The 17524-nt window shown below is 49.4% G+C and overlaps 1 protein-coding gene across 5 annotated transcripts in view; it reads left to right on the forward strand.

The window, feature by feature from the left end:
* The window catches only part of VGLL4 (vestigial like family member 4), a 150587-nt gene that overhangs the window by 101858 nt on the left and 31205 nt on the right, over nt 1-17524 (forward strand). For all 5 annotated transcript variants that reach the window (XM_070463452.1, XM_070463455.1, XM_070463454.1 and 2 more), the window contains one exon: nt 12827-13016. In XM_070463452.1, the coding sequence (XP_070319553.1) occupies nt 12827-13016 (190 nt within the window). The remainder of the gene's footprint in view (nt 1-12826; nt 13017-17524) is intronic.

The raw sequence follows: 17524 nt of genomic DNA on the forward strand, positions 1-17524 counted from the left end.
ACTGTGGTATTGGAGAAGACTCTTGAGAGAGTGTCTTGGACTGCAAGGAGTTCCAACCAGTCCATCCTAAAGGAAATCAGTCCTGAATATTCGTTGGAAGGACTGATGCTGAAGCTGAAACTCCAATACTTTGGCCACCTGATGCGAAGAACTGACTCATTTGAAAAGACCCTGATGCTGGGAAAGATTGAAGGCAGGAGGAGAAGGGGACAACAGAGAGATGAGATGGTTGGATGGCATCACCAACTCAATGGACATGAGTTTGAGTAAACTCTGGGAGTTGGTGATGGACAGGGAGGCCTGATGTGCTGCAGTCCATGGGGTCACAAAGAGTCGGACACGACTGAGCGACTGAACTGAACGGAAGGAGATTGAGAGTGACAGGATGTGTTGTGTGTTGTGGTGCTCAGCCGTGTCCGACTCTTTGTGACTCCATGGACTATAACCCGCCAGGCTCCTCTGTCCATGGGATTCTCCAGGCAAGAATACTGGAGTGGATTGCCATTTCCTTCTCCAGGGGATCTTCCCAACCCAGGATCGAACCCACATCTCCTGTGTGTCTCCTGCATCGGCAGGCAGGTTCTTTACCACTGAGCCACCTGGGAAGCCCTGCAGGGTGCTCACGCCCATATTACTGTGAAAGGTTACTCTCTTAGGGTAGAGAAATGCTGTGAGCATCACCCTAACCAAGCATTGGAGCTTACTGTCACCCGCGGTGGGACAGGGTGACATCAGGTGCCTCCCATGTGAGGCCACGTGCTGTGCACACCTCTTCTCATTTTCCTGCCGAAAATGTTCACCTTGAATTGCTTCATGGGGAAATGATCAGACCACCAAAAACTGTAGGGCAGTTGATTGGTCTGGATCCCCCGGAGGAGGAAATGGCAACCTGCTCCAGTATTCTTGCCTGGGAAATCCCATGGACAGAGGAGCCTGGTGGGAGACAGTCCATGGGGTCGCAAGGAGTTGGAAATGACTGAGCATGCACACACACATTTAAATATATCATTGACACAGAAGAGGAAGAAAGAAAAAGTTGCTAGGAAATTAGAGACGGAGCAGCTCTGTCGCCCAGTGTCTGATTCTTGATTGGATCCTGGATTCTGTCTACTTTATCCCCCCCCAGAAAAGAGACAGTCCAGTTGGGGAAATTTGAATCTGGACTGGATATTAGATATGATGTTATGTCAGCTTTAGCTTTCTTGGGTGTGATGATGGTTCTGTGTCTATGAAGGAGACTCTTCTCACTCTGAGCAGACAGTTGAAGTGCTTGGAGTATGATGTCTGCAAGTTACCTTACAAATTATAGCAATTATAATTAAAAAAAAAAAGCTGGATATGTGTAGACAGACAAAATGAATCAAGGTAAAGGGAATGGAATATTCACTTTTCATTAAACTTTCCAGTACCTTTAAAATGATTTTGACACAAAGAGTTGGAGAAAATAGAATTATGTCCTTGGGCACTTGGATCCTTGAGTGATAACGCTGACAAAGATCTTCCTTTAAATTGCTCATTTTACCGGTCTTCACGGGGATTGGGCGCTGAGATCACGTGGGTGCCTGAGTTCCCCGTGCTGCGCTCACTCTCTGCCTCGTGGAGTCTTTGAACTCTGTGCCTTGTTTTAATCCTTGGAAAATTCACTCTGGCCTCCGAACCCAGCCCGTGGAGCAACGATAAGGAATCCGGTGGGTGGCCGCCTCTCTGTGGGTGGCAGAAGGGCTTTCTGAGATGCTGGACTTGGGATGTCTGCCACACCTCAGCAACTTGTGGTGGGGGTTCGAAGCTGGCGTGAGACCCCGTGTTGGGGGTAGGCGGCCCCAGCCTGGCCTTCAGGAGAGCATACGGCGGTTCACCTGTGAATTCTGCATTGGTTCCTGGGAGCCTCGTCTTCTTTCAGGTCTGGACTAGAATATATTTCAGGGAACGAGACTGTACCTATTTGCCTCTTGAGAGACCATAGCAAGCACGATGGTGTTGATCAAAATATCTGTAGTTTGGGAGCTTCCACCAGGCCATCTCACAAGAGATGCTTCTGGGGCGGCAGGCCACTTTGGGGTTGGTTTTGGAAAGTGGGGATGACTGCACTGGTCACGAGGAATTCTGAGTGCATTCTGGGGGAGCGGGGAAGGTGTCCGGAACCAGTGAAGGCATGGAGGGTGTGCCTGGGGGGAGGGGCCCCAGGCGCTGTGCCAACTTTCCCGTGTAATCCCTGAGACAGGCCGGGGCCGCCGTGTGGGCTCATGTCCTTTTAACACACATGGCGTCAGTCCAGGCAGTCAGGTAGCTGCCCTGAGATGGCCTGCCGACTCCCGGTGGTCAGCTGGGGCACCTCACTGACCCATCCTCTGGGGCGCTGATTTGCCATTTAGGTGGCTGGACACAGCTCGCCGCTGACCTCTGGCCACCAGCGGGAGCAACTCTTTGTGGGAGTCGTAGCAAAGGATGGAACGGAACAGGTGGCTGTTCTGGGCTGGAAACTTCCTGCAAATTTCCACTGATTCTCACTATGATCTCTCAAGGTAGCTGAGGACAGAGATGTGAGAGAGGTGGAGAGACTTTGTCGAGATCACACCTTTATACTTATTTATTTGTAAGTGTTTGTTTATTTCTTCGGGCATACCAGGTCTTGGCTCGGGCGCACGGGAGCCTCGATCTTTGCTGTCACACGGGGTCTTTAGCTGCAGCATGTGAACTCATTGTCTCACGTGGGATCCAGTTCCCCGACCAGGGATCGAACCCTGGCCCCCTTCATTTGGAGCGTGGAGTCTTAGCCACTGGACCACCGGGGAAGTCCCAAGATCACACCTTTTGAAAGGTTGCACTCCATTTATACTTATTTTAAAATAGGCCATCAATTCTCATGCAAATTAAGTGGGAGAGGAACCTTCAAGTTTTCATATAATCGAGTAGATTGCAAGCTGATTTGGAAGAGTATTAGTCTCTGGACATAAAGTTTTAACATTTTTTTTGATTGATTGATTGATTTGGAGTATAATTGCTTTACAGTGTTGCCACACGGTTATTTTAAATGATGTAGAACCTGCTAGGTAAATGAGCAGCAACATAGAAATGCAAATATAGCAATTTTTAAAAATTTACTTTAAAATATTTTCAGGGCTTCCCTGGTGGCCCAGACAGTAAAAGAATCTGCCTGCAATGCAGGAGATCCTGGGTCGGGATGGTCTCCTGGAGAAGGGAAGGGTTACCCGCTCCAGTATTCTTGCCTGGAGGATTCCTTGGACAGAGGAGCCTGCTGGGCTACATACAGTCCATGGGTCATAAAGAGTTGGATGTGACTGAGTGATTCACACTATTTTCAGTCAATGCTTTTTTATTTGGGGGGTGGGTGGTGTTGCGATGGGTCTCTGTTGCTGGACACGGGCTTTCCCTGGTAGCAGCGAGTGGGGGTGAGACTGTTGTGGTGCTTGGGCGTCCCACTGTGGTTCCTCTTGTTGCCGAGCACAGGCTCTGGGACACGTGGGCTCAGTAGTCGAGCTGCATGGGCTCAGTTGCCCTGCCTCACGGGGGATCTTCCTGGACCAGGGGCTGAACCCATGTCCCCTGGATTGGCAGGCAGATTATCCAGTGTACCACCAGGGAGATCCCAGTTAGTGCTTTGTGATATCAGGTTATTCTTTCTCTTTACCTTACTGAAGTATCCGAGTGTGTATTTAGAATGGATATTTGGGAATTACAGAATTCTTGCCCTTTCTTTGGGATTTTCTTTTTACCGCTTCTCCTCTTGCCTCTGAAGAATGACAGATGTTTGAAACCATTGGAAGCTGTCTACACTGTCTACCCCTGGTGCACCAACAGTCTGAGTGAGACCTCCCCCGCTCCCGCTGGCCCCCAGCCACATCTCCAGGACCCTCCCCTTTACTTACGCTCTTTAGAGCGAGCCTTGGTCTCCCCTTTGTGAATATTCTTGCTGAGACGCAGCTCAGGCTGTCTGCACTTTTGCTGGTCGTGAGCCAGGAAACCCCCTTGCTTTCTGTGAAGCCGTCCGTCTCCTCCCCTCTGCGGGCAGGTGGCCTCCAGGAGTTATATCGCTTACATCTTGACCAGTCCCACTAGGTTAGGTCAGTTGGGATAGACCAAGTGGTGGAAGCTGTTCTGTCCCAAAGCTGTTCCATCTTTGCATCAGACCCAGGTCTCAGCCCTGTCCTCACCTTCCCTGCTTCTTCCTCCTTTTATTCCCTCCTCCTGCCCTCCTTACCTTAGTTAGCTTGGGCTCCTGGATCAGGGTACCCCAGACGGGGGGCCTCCACAGAAGACAGCTGCTGTCACAGTTTTGGATGCCGGACTTTGAGATCAAAGCATCGGCAGGGTCGGTTTCACACAAGGCCTCGTCTCTTGGCTTGTAGATGTCGGTCTTCATGTTCACATGGTCTTTCCTCTGTGTGTGTCTGTGTCCTCATCTCCTCCCATAAGGACATCAGTCGTGTTGTCTGGGTGCCCACCCAAATGACCCTGTCTCCACGTAAGTCACATTCTGAGTACTGGGGTGTTAGGACTGCAACATATGAATCCCAGGGGCACGATTCAGCCCATCAGGCCTCCTTCCTGCCCTCATCCCACTGCCCTTCCGTTCTCTTTCCGACTTCCTGCCTTCAGTTGTCTTCCTCCCAGTTCCTTTCCTTGACCTGTAATGCATCCTGCACAGCTAGAAGGATCATGAAAGCTGAGAAATCTAAATGCCCGGTTTCTCCTTTCAGCCCTTCTATTAATTTGCTTTGTGACTTGAATTATTTACCCATTCTTTTTTCTTTTTTTTTCTGTGCTGTGTGGCGTGTGGCACGGCCTAGCAGGCAGGATCTTAGTTACCCAGCCTTGCATCGAACCCGTGCCTCCTGCAGTGGACGTGCAAGGTCTTAACCTCTGGGCCGCCAGGGAAGTCCATGTTCACCCATTCCTGAAACATTGGTTTCCTTGGGTGCAGGATGTGAGCTCTCCTTCCTTCCTTCTTTTCCCTTATAAGACTATAGTCAGGAGAACCCAGAATAAGAGCTCAGATTTTTAAATGATTTTAAAATAGGATATGTACCGAAGTGGTTCGCCATTCCCTTAAGATATAAGGTCCTGACAAAATATCTTGTAGACATGTCTACAAGATTATTTGGAGTGCTTGGAATTCTAATGAAAACAGTGTGTGTTTCAAGTCTGCAAGTTTTACAATGGTATTGTTATCCTTAATATATTATATATATTATTATTAGCAGTCAGTCATGCAGGTTGTAGGTTTAGTCCATCCCCACCAACAGTCTCACTGTTGCTCTAAAGACAAGGCAAGAACAGCTCAAACCAAGCTCAGTCAGGCGTCTGGCAGAGACCTCCCCCCATGCCCACGTCCTGACTGACGGGGCGGGAGTGGCCTTTAGCCGAGGTTTGGCCTCCAGACATGTGATCGGGCTGCAGGGCCGGAGCCGTGTGTCTCGAGTGACGGTGGAAAAGGCACTTCGTGGGACACCTCTGGCGAAGTGGGCGGGTGGGGGTGCGCGAGCTCCGTCCCTGGGTTGTAGAGGCGCATGCAGTCTTTGCACTGTTGGCAGACGCTACGTCACATCTTTTATCTCTGCTGGCTCACCCGGGTTCCATCGTGTTGCCCAACAGCCCTCTTGCGGAGAGCAGTCAAGAATAGCCACAAGTGAACCGTTGGAGAGCGGGTGACTTCGCTGTCTCCTCCCCAGCTGCTGGCCCGTGAGACAAAGCAGTATTCTTTGAGAGAAAAGGCATACGCCCCGGCTGCCGGGCTGTGAGGTGGGAGATGGGTTGGGACATGTGGAGTGCGTTTGTTTTATCAGGTGCTTCCCTGCCAGCAGGGTGATGTCAGCTGGTTGCTGTGGGCTGTGGTCAGACAGGAGACGGAGCCCACTGCCGAGCGGCCGGCTTGGGGGACCGGGCCGTGGTTTTTATACTTATTTGATTTAGGTTCCGACACGATAAAAGAGATGAGGAGGAGAGGAGAACATAAAATCTTGGACACAGCCAAGATGTAAATTGTGGCAGAAAACTCTGCGTTGAGCGAGGCATAGCGGTTCTTGAAAAATCCTTAGAAGTTATAGCACGTATTAGCTGCTCAGCCATGTCTGACTCTTCGCCACCCCAAGGACTGTATGCAGCCAGCCAGGCTCCTCTGCCCATGGAAGTGTCCAGGCCAGAATACTGGAGCGGGAGACGTCATAGCAAGAGACTCCTTAAACACACAGTCATTTCAGCCTTGCGCCGCCTGACTGGTCTCCACATAGCCACAGTCAATGCCGTGATTTTGGTTCATCTCCCCTGCATCACGCCACCGTCTTCAATGCGGCCACAGAGCTGGTGAGGAAGAGGCGTGGCGGGGAGCTGACCTGGATTTGGCGCCCGCCCCCCGCCTTGTCCTGGGGTCTGTTTACCTCTCTGAACCAGCCCGGTGGCCTCCCCTCCGTGGTGAGGGTCTGCGTTTTTGTAGACCAGACCGCCTTTCTCCCAGGCCTCCCCTCCATTGACGAACAACAGCTTTCTTGCAGCGCTGAAATAAGGAAATGAAGCTGGAGGGCCGAGCCTGCAAAGGGTTCTTGGTTTTTAACCAAATCTCCTTCAGCTGTGAGGTCAGCGGTCAGGGGTTCTCAGTTGCAGCTTTTTCTCCCCGCCCCTTGTCCAGCGTGTGCGGTAACAGGTGAGTGCTTCTCCGTCAGCCACCTCTGGAAGATCCCCGTTATGGAGCGTGTAGAGATGAGAGGAGATGAGAGCCAGAGGCAGGCCCTCAGCATGAGCTCCAGGGGCCTCCCAGAGGGCGCAGTGGCAAAGAACCTGCCTGCCGTGCCGGAGGACCCGGGTTTGATCCCTGGGTCGGGGAGATCCCCTGGAGGCGGAAATGGCAATCCACTGCAGTATTCTCGCCTGGAGAATCCCATGGACGGAGGAGCCCGGCGGGCTGCAGTCCGTGGGGTCACAGATAGTCCGCCACGACTGAGCAGTGAGGCATGCGGGCACCCAAGGAAAGAGACAGGCGCCGTTTTGAAGACCCTCCAGTGAGGCTGTGTACTGGGTCTGGTCTGAGATGGACCACTGTGTCACGTGCCCCAAAGAAAGAGACACCCCTCTCGTCAAAAGATGCCACCTGATGAAGGATGGGGTCAGTTTCATTATAGTGTAGGAAGTCTGGAGTCCTAGAAGCTTGAGTTGTGGCAGGAACATGACTCTGCATCGAAGCTGTGGATTCCTGGGGCTCATCTCTCTCCCTTGATCTCTCTTCCCTTCGTCCCCATTCTGACTTGGAAAGCAGGATTTTCCTCTAATATCTCACCAGAATCATTATATAGCACATCATAAAGCTAAGTGGTTTTCTTTTTTCTTTCACTCTGTGAAACTTTTTTTTTAAATTTGAAATTAGTATATGCTGACTCTTGTGAAATCTTGGGCCAGAATCCTTGCTCATCTTCAAAATTTGGAACAATAATTAAGGAACACTTTTGATCCATTTACTAAAACTGCTATCATGACTGGAAACAAGAACTAATTTTTGTATCCATTAGGCATTGTTCTTCGGTAACAGATAACCTGGATAAAATTATCTTCTATTTAACAGGCCAGATGCAGTTTGAGTCCAGCTCCTTTAGTTATAATTGTAACCTCTTAAAAAAAAAAAAAAGGTTAAATTGACAATTGTAGCTAAGCCAACTCAGAAACTTAAAATACCGGGTTCCTCAGACAGCTCAAATGCCCTTCTCTTGTTTGTTCTTGACAAAGAAAGATCATTTCTCCTTTGTCAAATTACCAAACCATTGTGAGATTTAGCATACCCATTAGCGCAAGAGAAAAAAGCCTTTTATACCCCAAGATAAATTCTTTTTGGTGTGTATTCTTTTCCTTCCCTGCTTGTGGTCAGAGTCTGTATAAAAATTTCGTCATCTGTTTTTTTTCTGACAGCACTTTGCACAGCCTTCGGCGTGTAATAGACACTCAAACACGGTCTGATTAAAAGCTGAGCTGGAGCTTAATAGGATTCTGATGAACCCAAGTGCCTGCATAACCTCAAGCTCTTCTGCTTTGATTTTTTTTTTTTTTACACTTGATAAATACTTCGAAAGTTATCTGACCATGACATAGTAGAGAGATATAGCTATAACAACAAGAGGTTTATTTTAATTTCAGGGACAATTAATGGGTGCTTGTTCTTATTTAACAGTTAATTGTGGAGACAAGGATCTCGTCACAGTGGAATCTTCTTTCACCTACTTATAAATACAGCTTTAGGGAAGTGTAATTCACATTATCGTACCGTTCGCCCACTTGAAGCACATGAGACGGTGGATTTTAGTGTATTCACAGGGCTCTTCAACCTTCACCACATTTAGGAACATTGTCTTATCATTCCCAAGAGAAACCCTGCCCTCCCCAGCAGTCATGTCCCACCCCCGAATTCTCCCAACTCCCAGCCGCCACCAATCTACTTGCCTTTATTTTAAAACGAATCTACTTTCTATCTCCATGCATTTGCCTGTTGTGGACATGGCATAAAATGGAGCCAGATGACACGTGGCCTTTCAGATTGTCTTCTTTCACTCAGCGTCCTGTCCGCTAGGTTCGCCGGTGATGGAGCACAAATCAGGGCTTCAGTCCTTCTTGTGGCTGAATAACGACACTCCCGCGTGTGGATAGACCGTGTTTCCTGCATCTGCTCAGCAGTGGGTGTGTGGGCTTGGGGCTGTGAAAAACACAGCTGCTATGAACATTCGTGGCTCGGTCTTGTGTGATTGTGTGTTCCCATTTCTTTTGTATCTCTCTACCTTGGAGCGGGGTGGCTGGATCTGTGCTTAACCATTTGTGGAGCTGCCCCTTGTGGTTTTTCCTAGCACCTGCACCATTTTGCATTCACATCAGGAAGACACGAGGGTTCTAACCCATCCACGTCCTCATCAGCACTCGTCCTGTGTCTGTTTAGCCTGGCTCTCCTAGTGGCTGTGAGCTGGTGTCTCACTGTGGTTTTCTTGTTTCCCTGACGGCTAGCTGGACTTCCCAAGTGGCGCTAGTGGTAAAGAACCTGCCTGCCAATGCAAGCGACTAAGAGATGCAGGTTTGATCCCTGGGTTGGGAAGATCCCCTGGAGGAGGGCGTGGCAACCCACTGCAGTATTCTTGCCTGGAGAGTCCCCAGGGACAGAAGAGCCTGGGGGGCTACTGTCCATAGGGTCGCCCAGAGGTGGACACGACTGAGCACGCATGCACGCACGACTAATTATGGTGAAGATATTTCCTCCTGCTTGGTTACTGGTCATCTGTAGACCTTCTTTGGGGAAAGTTCTATTCAGATCCTTTCCTCTGTTTAATTTGGGTTATCTTTCTGTTATTGAGTTTTAAAGAGTTCTTCATATAAATATATACTCAAATTGATCTTTAAAAAATCCTTATTCTACTATTTTTTAATATTTAACATATCCCCAAACTCTCTTCCTGGGCATCCTGGCCTTATACACACATTGTCAGGATATCGTGACCCTCTGCTGTGTGGAATACATTGTGGTCTCTGCTCCAAGGATAGGAAATGAATACAGTGTCCCTTACTTTAAGGGGCACAATACAAAGTGGGAAGGGCCCTAGTGATACATTTCTATGAGTGTCAGGAAAAGAGATGACTTTCAGATTGAGGAATCAAGGAAGGCAGCCTGAAGGAGGTGGCATTTTTAGTTGGCCTTATGTATAGGATTGAATACCAGAAGATTAAGGGGAGAACCCGAGTAAAGATTGTGAGTTCTCTGTGTTGTGTGGTGACCGGTTAACTTTTAGGGCTGAGATTTTCAAAGCCTAGGAAGAGGAATACTGGGGACACAGATGGGAAACACAGTTGGGACCAGATGTTGCTTGTGAAGGCTGGAGCAGCCTGGATCGTGTTTTGCCAGTGACAAAAGCCAGTGAGAGCTCCTGGCTGTCTGGGTGAGGGTGGGGCCGCATGGAAGGCTGAGTCTACAGTAGGTGTAGGGTGCCTTGGGGCGGGGTCACGGAAGGCACTGCTGCTGCGTCTGCCTCTTAGACACTGATGCGTGCTTTAGAAAGTCAGGAAGGAACTCCGGGGAGAATTGTTTAATCTCATGGTTTCCAAATGTATTTGACCATAGCTTAACCATCTAAGATCGGAGGTCCATATTTTGGGTTTTGATGTCTCAGTTCAGTATTTCACAACTAATTGGTAAAGGACCCACCTGCCAGTGCAGGAGATGTAAGAGGGAGTTGGATTCCTGAGTCTGGAAGATCCCCTGGAGGAGGAAGCGGCCCCCCCAGCCACTCCAGTACTCTGCCTAGAGAATCCCATGGACAGAGGAGCCTGGCAGACTGCAGTCCATGGGGTCGCAAAGAGTCGGACACGACTGAAGCGACTTCGCACACAGTACAAGGTCTCAGTAAATGTTGACTGGTTGGTTACCTAATAGATTAGAGGATTGTGGACCACAGAACTGGGTGTGAAGGAATGTGAGAGGTTAGCTGGTCCCCCCCGGGTTGCATGGAGGCCCAGGGAGGGGAATGTTAGTCTCAGAGGCAGTGGGCATGGCTCTTGCTACTGTTAACCTGTCCATATGTGACCCTGAGTGGGGCACATCGGTCACTCAGAGGAGTCCAGTCCCCTGCCCCTGGGGGCAGGCACGTCCCCATCGTCTCTGGAGGACCCCCGGGGGGGCAGGACCACCCGCGCTTCCTCCGTGGGTCCTCTACCCCCCAGGTCCCCCATCTCCAGCGTTGTCAAAAGATTCATTCCTGTGGACCGGGGCACACACCAGCGCCTCCGTTTGATGAACTTAAACGCAAACAAGCCCATGAACTTGTGCAAGGATGGGAATTGGGGAGTGGAGCGGGAATGTAATTCTTGCCCCAAGGGTTGTGCCTTTCGCGCAGCGGCGAACCTTTGTGTATTAGTGACTCTTCCTTTTCCTGGGAGCGACTCTTCTTTTGTTGCTATAGTGGCAGTTTTCCATGGCAACTGCTGTTGCCACACATCTGGCATCTTTACGAAATGGCTCCCAAAGCCCAGGGGTCCACACGGAGACCTCCTCACCCCGTGTATCCTGACAAGGACATGGAGAAACACTGGGTGGAGCACGCGCTGGCGCTGGGCCTTGTGGATGAGGCTTTCTCTGCCGTTGCTGAATTTCTGGGGGTCTTACGGGGCTCCTCCAGAAGTGAACCGCGCTGCTGATGCTCTGTGGAGGAGGGGCCGACTTAGGGTATTTTCTGATTTATCGAGGTACAGATATCAGCAGTGCTGTTTGTTTGTTTAAACTAGAAATGACTTAATAGGAAGTAGAGGGTCAACCAAAATCCTGCTGCATTTCTGAGGGTAGCTGGCCAGCACGGGGCTTGTTTTTTTAGGTATTTTATTTAAGATGGAAAGTTCCAGTTTGCTTTCGGACCAGAGCCCTTAAAAGAAATCCTGACTGGAGGTGGCTTATGGGTGACCGTATGTTTGCTAGTTTATATCCTGCTGACTAAATTGGCAAAATTTTTATTTTTCCTGGTAAACATGAAGAAGGTGTTTTGTTTTTTTTTTTTTTTTTAATTCCCCTCAGCCCTCCTAACAGGATGATGTTTGTCGTCGTGTGTGAAGCGAGTGACTGTTAGAACTGCCCACTCATCTGTGATGACAGGAACATTAGTGCGGCAGATGAAGGTCGCCTCTCTCAGGTTCCAAAGGCCTTTATCCCAGTGTGACTCTCGAATGGGGACCCAAGTGGAAACAGAAATGGTCAGGCCTTTGGGGCCAAATATCAGAAGCACCACAAAGGGGTTATTATTTGTGAGAATTTTAGGTAAACCACCAACCCCCACCCCCACCCCGTTCCGTGACTTAGAAAATGAAGTTTGCTCTTAAAAGTAAATATTACTCTTGCTTATAAATATTAGAAGGTACATAACCATTCTTAAAATAAAGTTTATGATTATTTTAATTCATAAGGAGGCCCAAAGTTAGCTCTTCGCTCAAAGCGTTTCTGAAACAGGAGTGAAAAACACCCAGATGTCGAATCAGATCAAAATGTGAACTCTGATGTGAGTGTCTGGCTTTGAAGGTATTTTGAGAGCTACCCCTGTGCATCAGCTCATGACAAATTACTTACAGAAACGTGGTGCAGATCATAGTCATAATGTTTGTAACATGCAGGTTTTCAGTGTAGTCTGAGGGGAAAAAATGCTTATTTCCCATTAAACCATGTGTTTTTGTTTAACACTGGGGGCAAATACATGAACTATGAGCCCAGAAAATTTCCTCATTCTTTAAAAAAAAAACAAATAACATACCAAAAACATAATAAAAACGTAACAAGCAAGAGAAGCGAGGTGAGTGGTTTAATGAAGCCACGGTTAGGTCATACTCTTCCAGATAAGCAGTTGAATTACCCACAAGTCAAAAGACCTTTCGTGTTTTCAGTTCACTCCTGAAGTGGTTCATGGTCCGCTCTCCCCAGTTACTTTGCTGCAAGTTTTTATTTTAACCTAGACCCTAAAAAGTTGCTGAAGGGGAGAGGATGGTTATGTGACGTGATGATGGAGTTTGCTCTGGGGTGACGTTTTTGCAGTCTGTAAGTGTGACATGAACACGTGGCTCACTGTGGACCTGTGCAGTGTTATATGTCAATTATATCTCGGTAAAGCTGGGGGAGACGAGAGCGATCGTGCTGGGAAATCGCGTGTATGTGGAAAGTCTCGTGATCGGCAGCTCACTGCGGGCCTGGGCCCGTTCTGAGCACGCCGGGGCGGCCCATCGCGTTGCCAGTGACTTTGCCCCGGGAGTCGTGGGGGCGGGCGGGCGCATCTGTCCTGCCTGGTGACCGCGCTGACTTGCCTCTGTCTCTGCGCAGGTGAAGCTGCTCTCCGAGGGGAGCCCCGGCTGCAGACCCTCCCGGTGGCCTCGGCCCTCACCGCTCACCGCACGGGGCCCCCGCCCATCAGTCCCAGCAAGAGGAAGTTCAGCGTGGACCCCGGTGACGACGACCTGGACTGTGACGCTGACCATGCTTCCAAGATGAGTCGCATCTTCGCCCCCCACCTGTAAGTGTCCCCCTCTCCGCAGCCGGCCCAGCTCACGGGGGCCTGTGGGGCCGCGCTTTTCCGGCTGCTCTGTGCTGACTCCGAAGGGAGAAGGTGCCTGCTAGTTCCCCCCACGCTCCCTGCCCGGAGGGGCCATTTAACCAGTTCGGGGAGGTGACCTCCGTCCCACATGTCCGCCGTTTGAGTGTGCTCCCCACCAGGGTACCTTGGCTCAAGCGGCTTCAGGAGGTGATCGGGGAGACTTGCCTCCCTTGCCTGGCCCCTGCCAGCTGCTTCTTGGTGGGGACTGGTCCCCGCTGAGTGTCCTTAGGGGCCGGGGCAGTGACCGGAGGGGCCAGCACCCCTGGACCCCGGCTGGGAAACGCCGGCTGCCTGAGATGCAGGCACGCGGGCTCGCCGGTGTGTTCGTGGCACACAGCTGAGGCTTCCCCACGGCGGAGGGTGGTTTTCATGTTTGGGCCTGAGCACGCGGGCTCCTGCCCTCCGAGAGCTGGGCCTGAGGCCGCGGTCCTGGGGCTGGTTTGGGGGGCGCTGCCCCCTGCAGCCTGCACGTGAGTTGCGTCAGTGTCCTCCTCTGTTGAGAAGAGAGCTGGAGTCTGTGTGACGTCACCACGTTTGTGCTGGGAAACCCGCGTGCTTCCGTGTGCCCTAGGTTTGGGCCCCCCCCCCCCCCCACGCTGTTGTGTTTCTCACACGCACACCCTGCGGAGGGAGTGGATACCGCTTAGTATGTTTGCTGGACTCAGAGGACCCCCCCCCCCAACCCTGCGGGGAGGCTGCTCCGGCCGTCATGTGCGGGTGGGTATGGTCAGAGTCTGGGGGCTCGGCAGAGGGCGGAGGTGAACGGCCCTGTTCCTTTCCCCTCCCCACGTGTGAGTTAGCGTGCAGTGATTATTCAGGATGCTCAGTTTTCCCCAGTTCTTCCAAGGATGCTGCTGTTTTCTGGCAGGAGCGTGGAGCTCAGAGTCTGGAGGCGGGGACCTTGCGTGGTCCGAGGGCGCCGAGTGCGCCAGCAGCCCTAGGCATCTCCGGCATTCCAGCGCGCTGGACTGTGTGTGCAGTCATAAGACACCCTGACAGTGGTATTTATCCTCGGTAAATCACTGTAGTGTTAGTCAGAGGCTGAGCCTGCAGTCTGGAGCCCTGGAATTTGCTACGATCAGGAATCCAGCAGTAAGGCTCTGCACAGCAATGACCCCTCGCAAACAGGGGAGGCTCATAACTTAGATGCTGGGCGTCCAACTGTTCGCAGTTCATTCTTTTGTCACTAGGATTCTCGGTCTTTCCCCAAACCCAAATAAGAGACATTTGGTCTTTTTTTTTTTAAGGAAAAAAAAAGGGAAGGAAGTGGGAGCTGGCTGTGAGAAGGTGTGTTTTGTTATCAGACGTGCCTTGGTTGAAATCCCAGGTCTGCTACTTACCAGATCACTTCATTTACCTGGGCCCGATATCCTTCTCTACAGTGCCACTGCTGAGAGTTCGTGTGTAGCGCTGTTGTGAGCAGTATGGAGTGGAGATATGCACAGAGTTGGGCACAGTACAATAGTCAGTTGATGAGAGTTACTGCTTTTATTATCAGAGTCCATGACTCAGATATCGGTGATGATAGGAAACCAGAGCACTGTTAACGGCAAATGTGATGTTTGAAAGTCACAACTGGGTTATGGGTTCAGATTCCTCCCAGCTTCCTTATTTCTCAGTGGGAGTAGGTTCCTTCTGCAAAGGATGAGTGCTGAGCGCAGTGCCTGGCAGATAGTAAGCAGAGCTTCCATCATTACTGATATTATTAGAATGTCAAAGCATTTAGAAAATGATCTTGTGGTTGCAAATATGACCTTGATGCACAGGTTCTCTGATGACACTGTAAATACTCTATAAAGTGCTGGTAATAGAGAATTGGGGAGTTCATATGCAACTCACAATCGATGTCCTCAGACAGGTTTAGAACTGAAACAGCAGCGCCCCCCCAGGCCAACTGCCTGGACTTAGAGACGAAAGATGTGCAGTGTCACTTATTCGCCAAGGGGTAATTCCTCATCTCGGTAACATTACTGAGGTTTCGATGTGTGTCTTCTAAGAGCCGAATGACTAGTTTTACAGGCAAGTTTAAAAGATACTTCTCTTATGACTCCATGGGATAGGGTAGCTTGTAAGTGTGTTGCTTGATTTGGTGAAAAGTTTGCCATGCGTGTTTTCCAAGAGCCGGATGATTAGTTTTGGAGGCAGGTTTAAAAGATACTTCTCCTCTTACGACTTTGTGAGGTAGGATGCTTAGTAAGTGCGTTGCTTGATTTGACGAAATGTTTGCCACTTAAACTGTAGTGCATCCCCTCCTTTTTATTTAAGGTGCCTGAAAGTTTTCCATACTAAACTACAGATCGTGGGATGAGGACCTGTGCCCAGCCACATCTGACTCTTTGCCACCCCACGGGCTATAGCCCGCCAGGCTCCTCTGTTCATGGGGTTTTCTGGGCAAGAGCACTGGAGTGGGTTGCCATTTCCTCCTCCAGACATGTGGAGAGGAGGGGGGTCTCAAAGATGTATGCTTTGGCTGCATTTCACATAACCATCATACTGAGTTATTTTCCACTAGAGCGAGGGTAAGATTGAGGCAGGGTAGGAAGCTACAGAGTATGACTGTCTTCTGATTTCTCTAGGGAAGGAAGGGGAGAGAGCAGAGGTTCCCCTAGTGATTTCTCCAGAAGTTGGAGATTGAGAAGTCCAGGTCATTTGAACTGCTTGTTGAAAGGGTGACCCTGAGGAATTTTTTGTGTTTTTTTGGTTTGTTTGTTCTGATTTTCTTATTGCCTAAGAAAAGTGTTAAGAACATGAATGTCTTGTTTGGGAATTGGAAAGTACTCTGTCTGCCACTTAGAAAGAAAGTGGACTAAGGTATGAGGCAAGGGTCAGGGTGAGACTCACCTTACCGGAATGAATTTCAGAAGTCATTTCATCTGTGACCCTGGTTTTCAAGCGTGAGCTGATTGGAAGAGCTCTCCTCTCACCTCTCTGTCATTCGTGTGGACGCCTCTTTCATTAGGTGAGTTGTGACTGTCCCTGATTTTGGCAGATAAGAGCCCCTTCAGCTGACTCATGCGTCCTTCTTACATGAAGCCCGTTCTTGCTGTCTGGCAGACCACGTGCTTATCTTGTAAGCTTTCTGCATCTGATCCCTTTCGGTGGGGAGTAGTCTTTAGAAGCCGAGACCTGGGTGCTAAGTGTTAACTGTGATGTCCTGCCTCTAGACTTGAGTTGTCTCGTGTATTAACAGTAGACATGGTTGCTTGTGGCAGTTCACATTTCACTTCAAATAAAGTTAAAAACTTGGTTCCTTAGTCATACTAGCCCCATTTTCAGCTCTGTAGCCACATGTGGCTCATACCACATTGGACAGCACACACACAACATTTCTGGCATCACAGGAAGCTTGGTTTCTATACTCACTGGAAGGAGCTAGGGAGTCATGGGTTCATAATACTGCAATTTTAATTCAACTCCACAGAGCTCTTCCTCACCCATCCCAATGCATCTTCTTATCTCCATGGTTACAGCAACATCAGCTCCTTTAGTGTTCCATCCTACAGTACGCATCAGAGTGGCAGAATTGCTGTGCCCTTACCATTCTGAAAAACAAACCTGCTAAAAAGAATTTAAGATCTATAGATTTTTTTCCCCATCTTGTGCTGAGGAACTCTTTTTGTATAGAAGGAACTATACAAAAAAGATCTTCATGACCCAGATAACCATGATGGTGTGATCACTCACCTAGAGCCAGACATCCTGGAATGCGAAGTCAAGTGGGCCTTAGGAAGCATCACTACGAACAAAGCTAGTGAAGGTGATGGAATTTCAGCTGAGCTATTTCAGATCCTAAAAAAATGATGCTGTGAAAGCGCTGTACTCCATATGCCAGCAAATTTGGAAAACTCAGTAGCCACAGGACTGGAAAAGGTCAGTTTTCATTCTAATCCCAAAGAAAGGCAATGCCAAAGAATGCTCAAACTACCACACAATTGCACTCATCTCACATGCTAGCAAAGTAATGCTCAAAATTCTCCAAGCCAGGCTTCAACAGTATGTGAACCGTGAACTTCCAGATGTTCAAGCTGGATTTAGAAAAGGCAGAGGAACCAGAGATCAAATTGCCAACATCCGTTGGATCATCGAAAAAGCAAGAGAGTTCCAGAAAAACTTCTACTTTTGCCTTATTGACTATACCAAAGCCTTTGACTTGTGGATCACAACAAACTGGAAAATTCTTCAAGAGATGGGAATACCAGACCACCTGACCTGCCTCCTGAGAAATCTATATGCAGGTCAAGAAACAACAGTTAGAACTGGACATGGAACAACAGACTGGTTCCAAATAGGGAAAGGAGTACGTCAAGGCTGTATATTGTCACCCTGCTTATTTATCTTCTATGCAGAGTACATCATGTGAAATGCTGGGCTGGATGAAGCTTAAGCTGGAATCAAGATTGCTGGGAGAAATACCAATAACCTCAGAT

Source organism: Odocoileus virginianus, unplaced genomic scaffold (genome assembly GCF_023699985.2).
Source record: "Odocoileus virginianus isolate 20LAN1187 ecotype Illinois unplaced genomic scaffold, Ovbor_1.2 Unplaced_Contig_2, whole genome shotgun sequence".
NCBI lineage: Eukaryota > Metazoa > Chordata > Mammalia > Artiodactyla > Cervidae > Odocoileus > Odocoileus virginianus.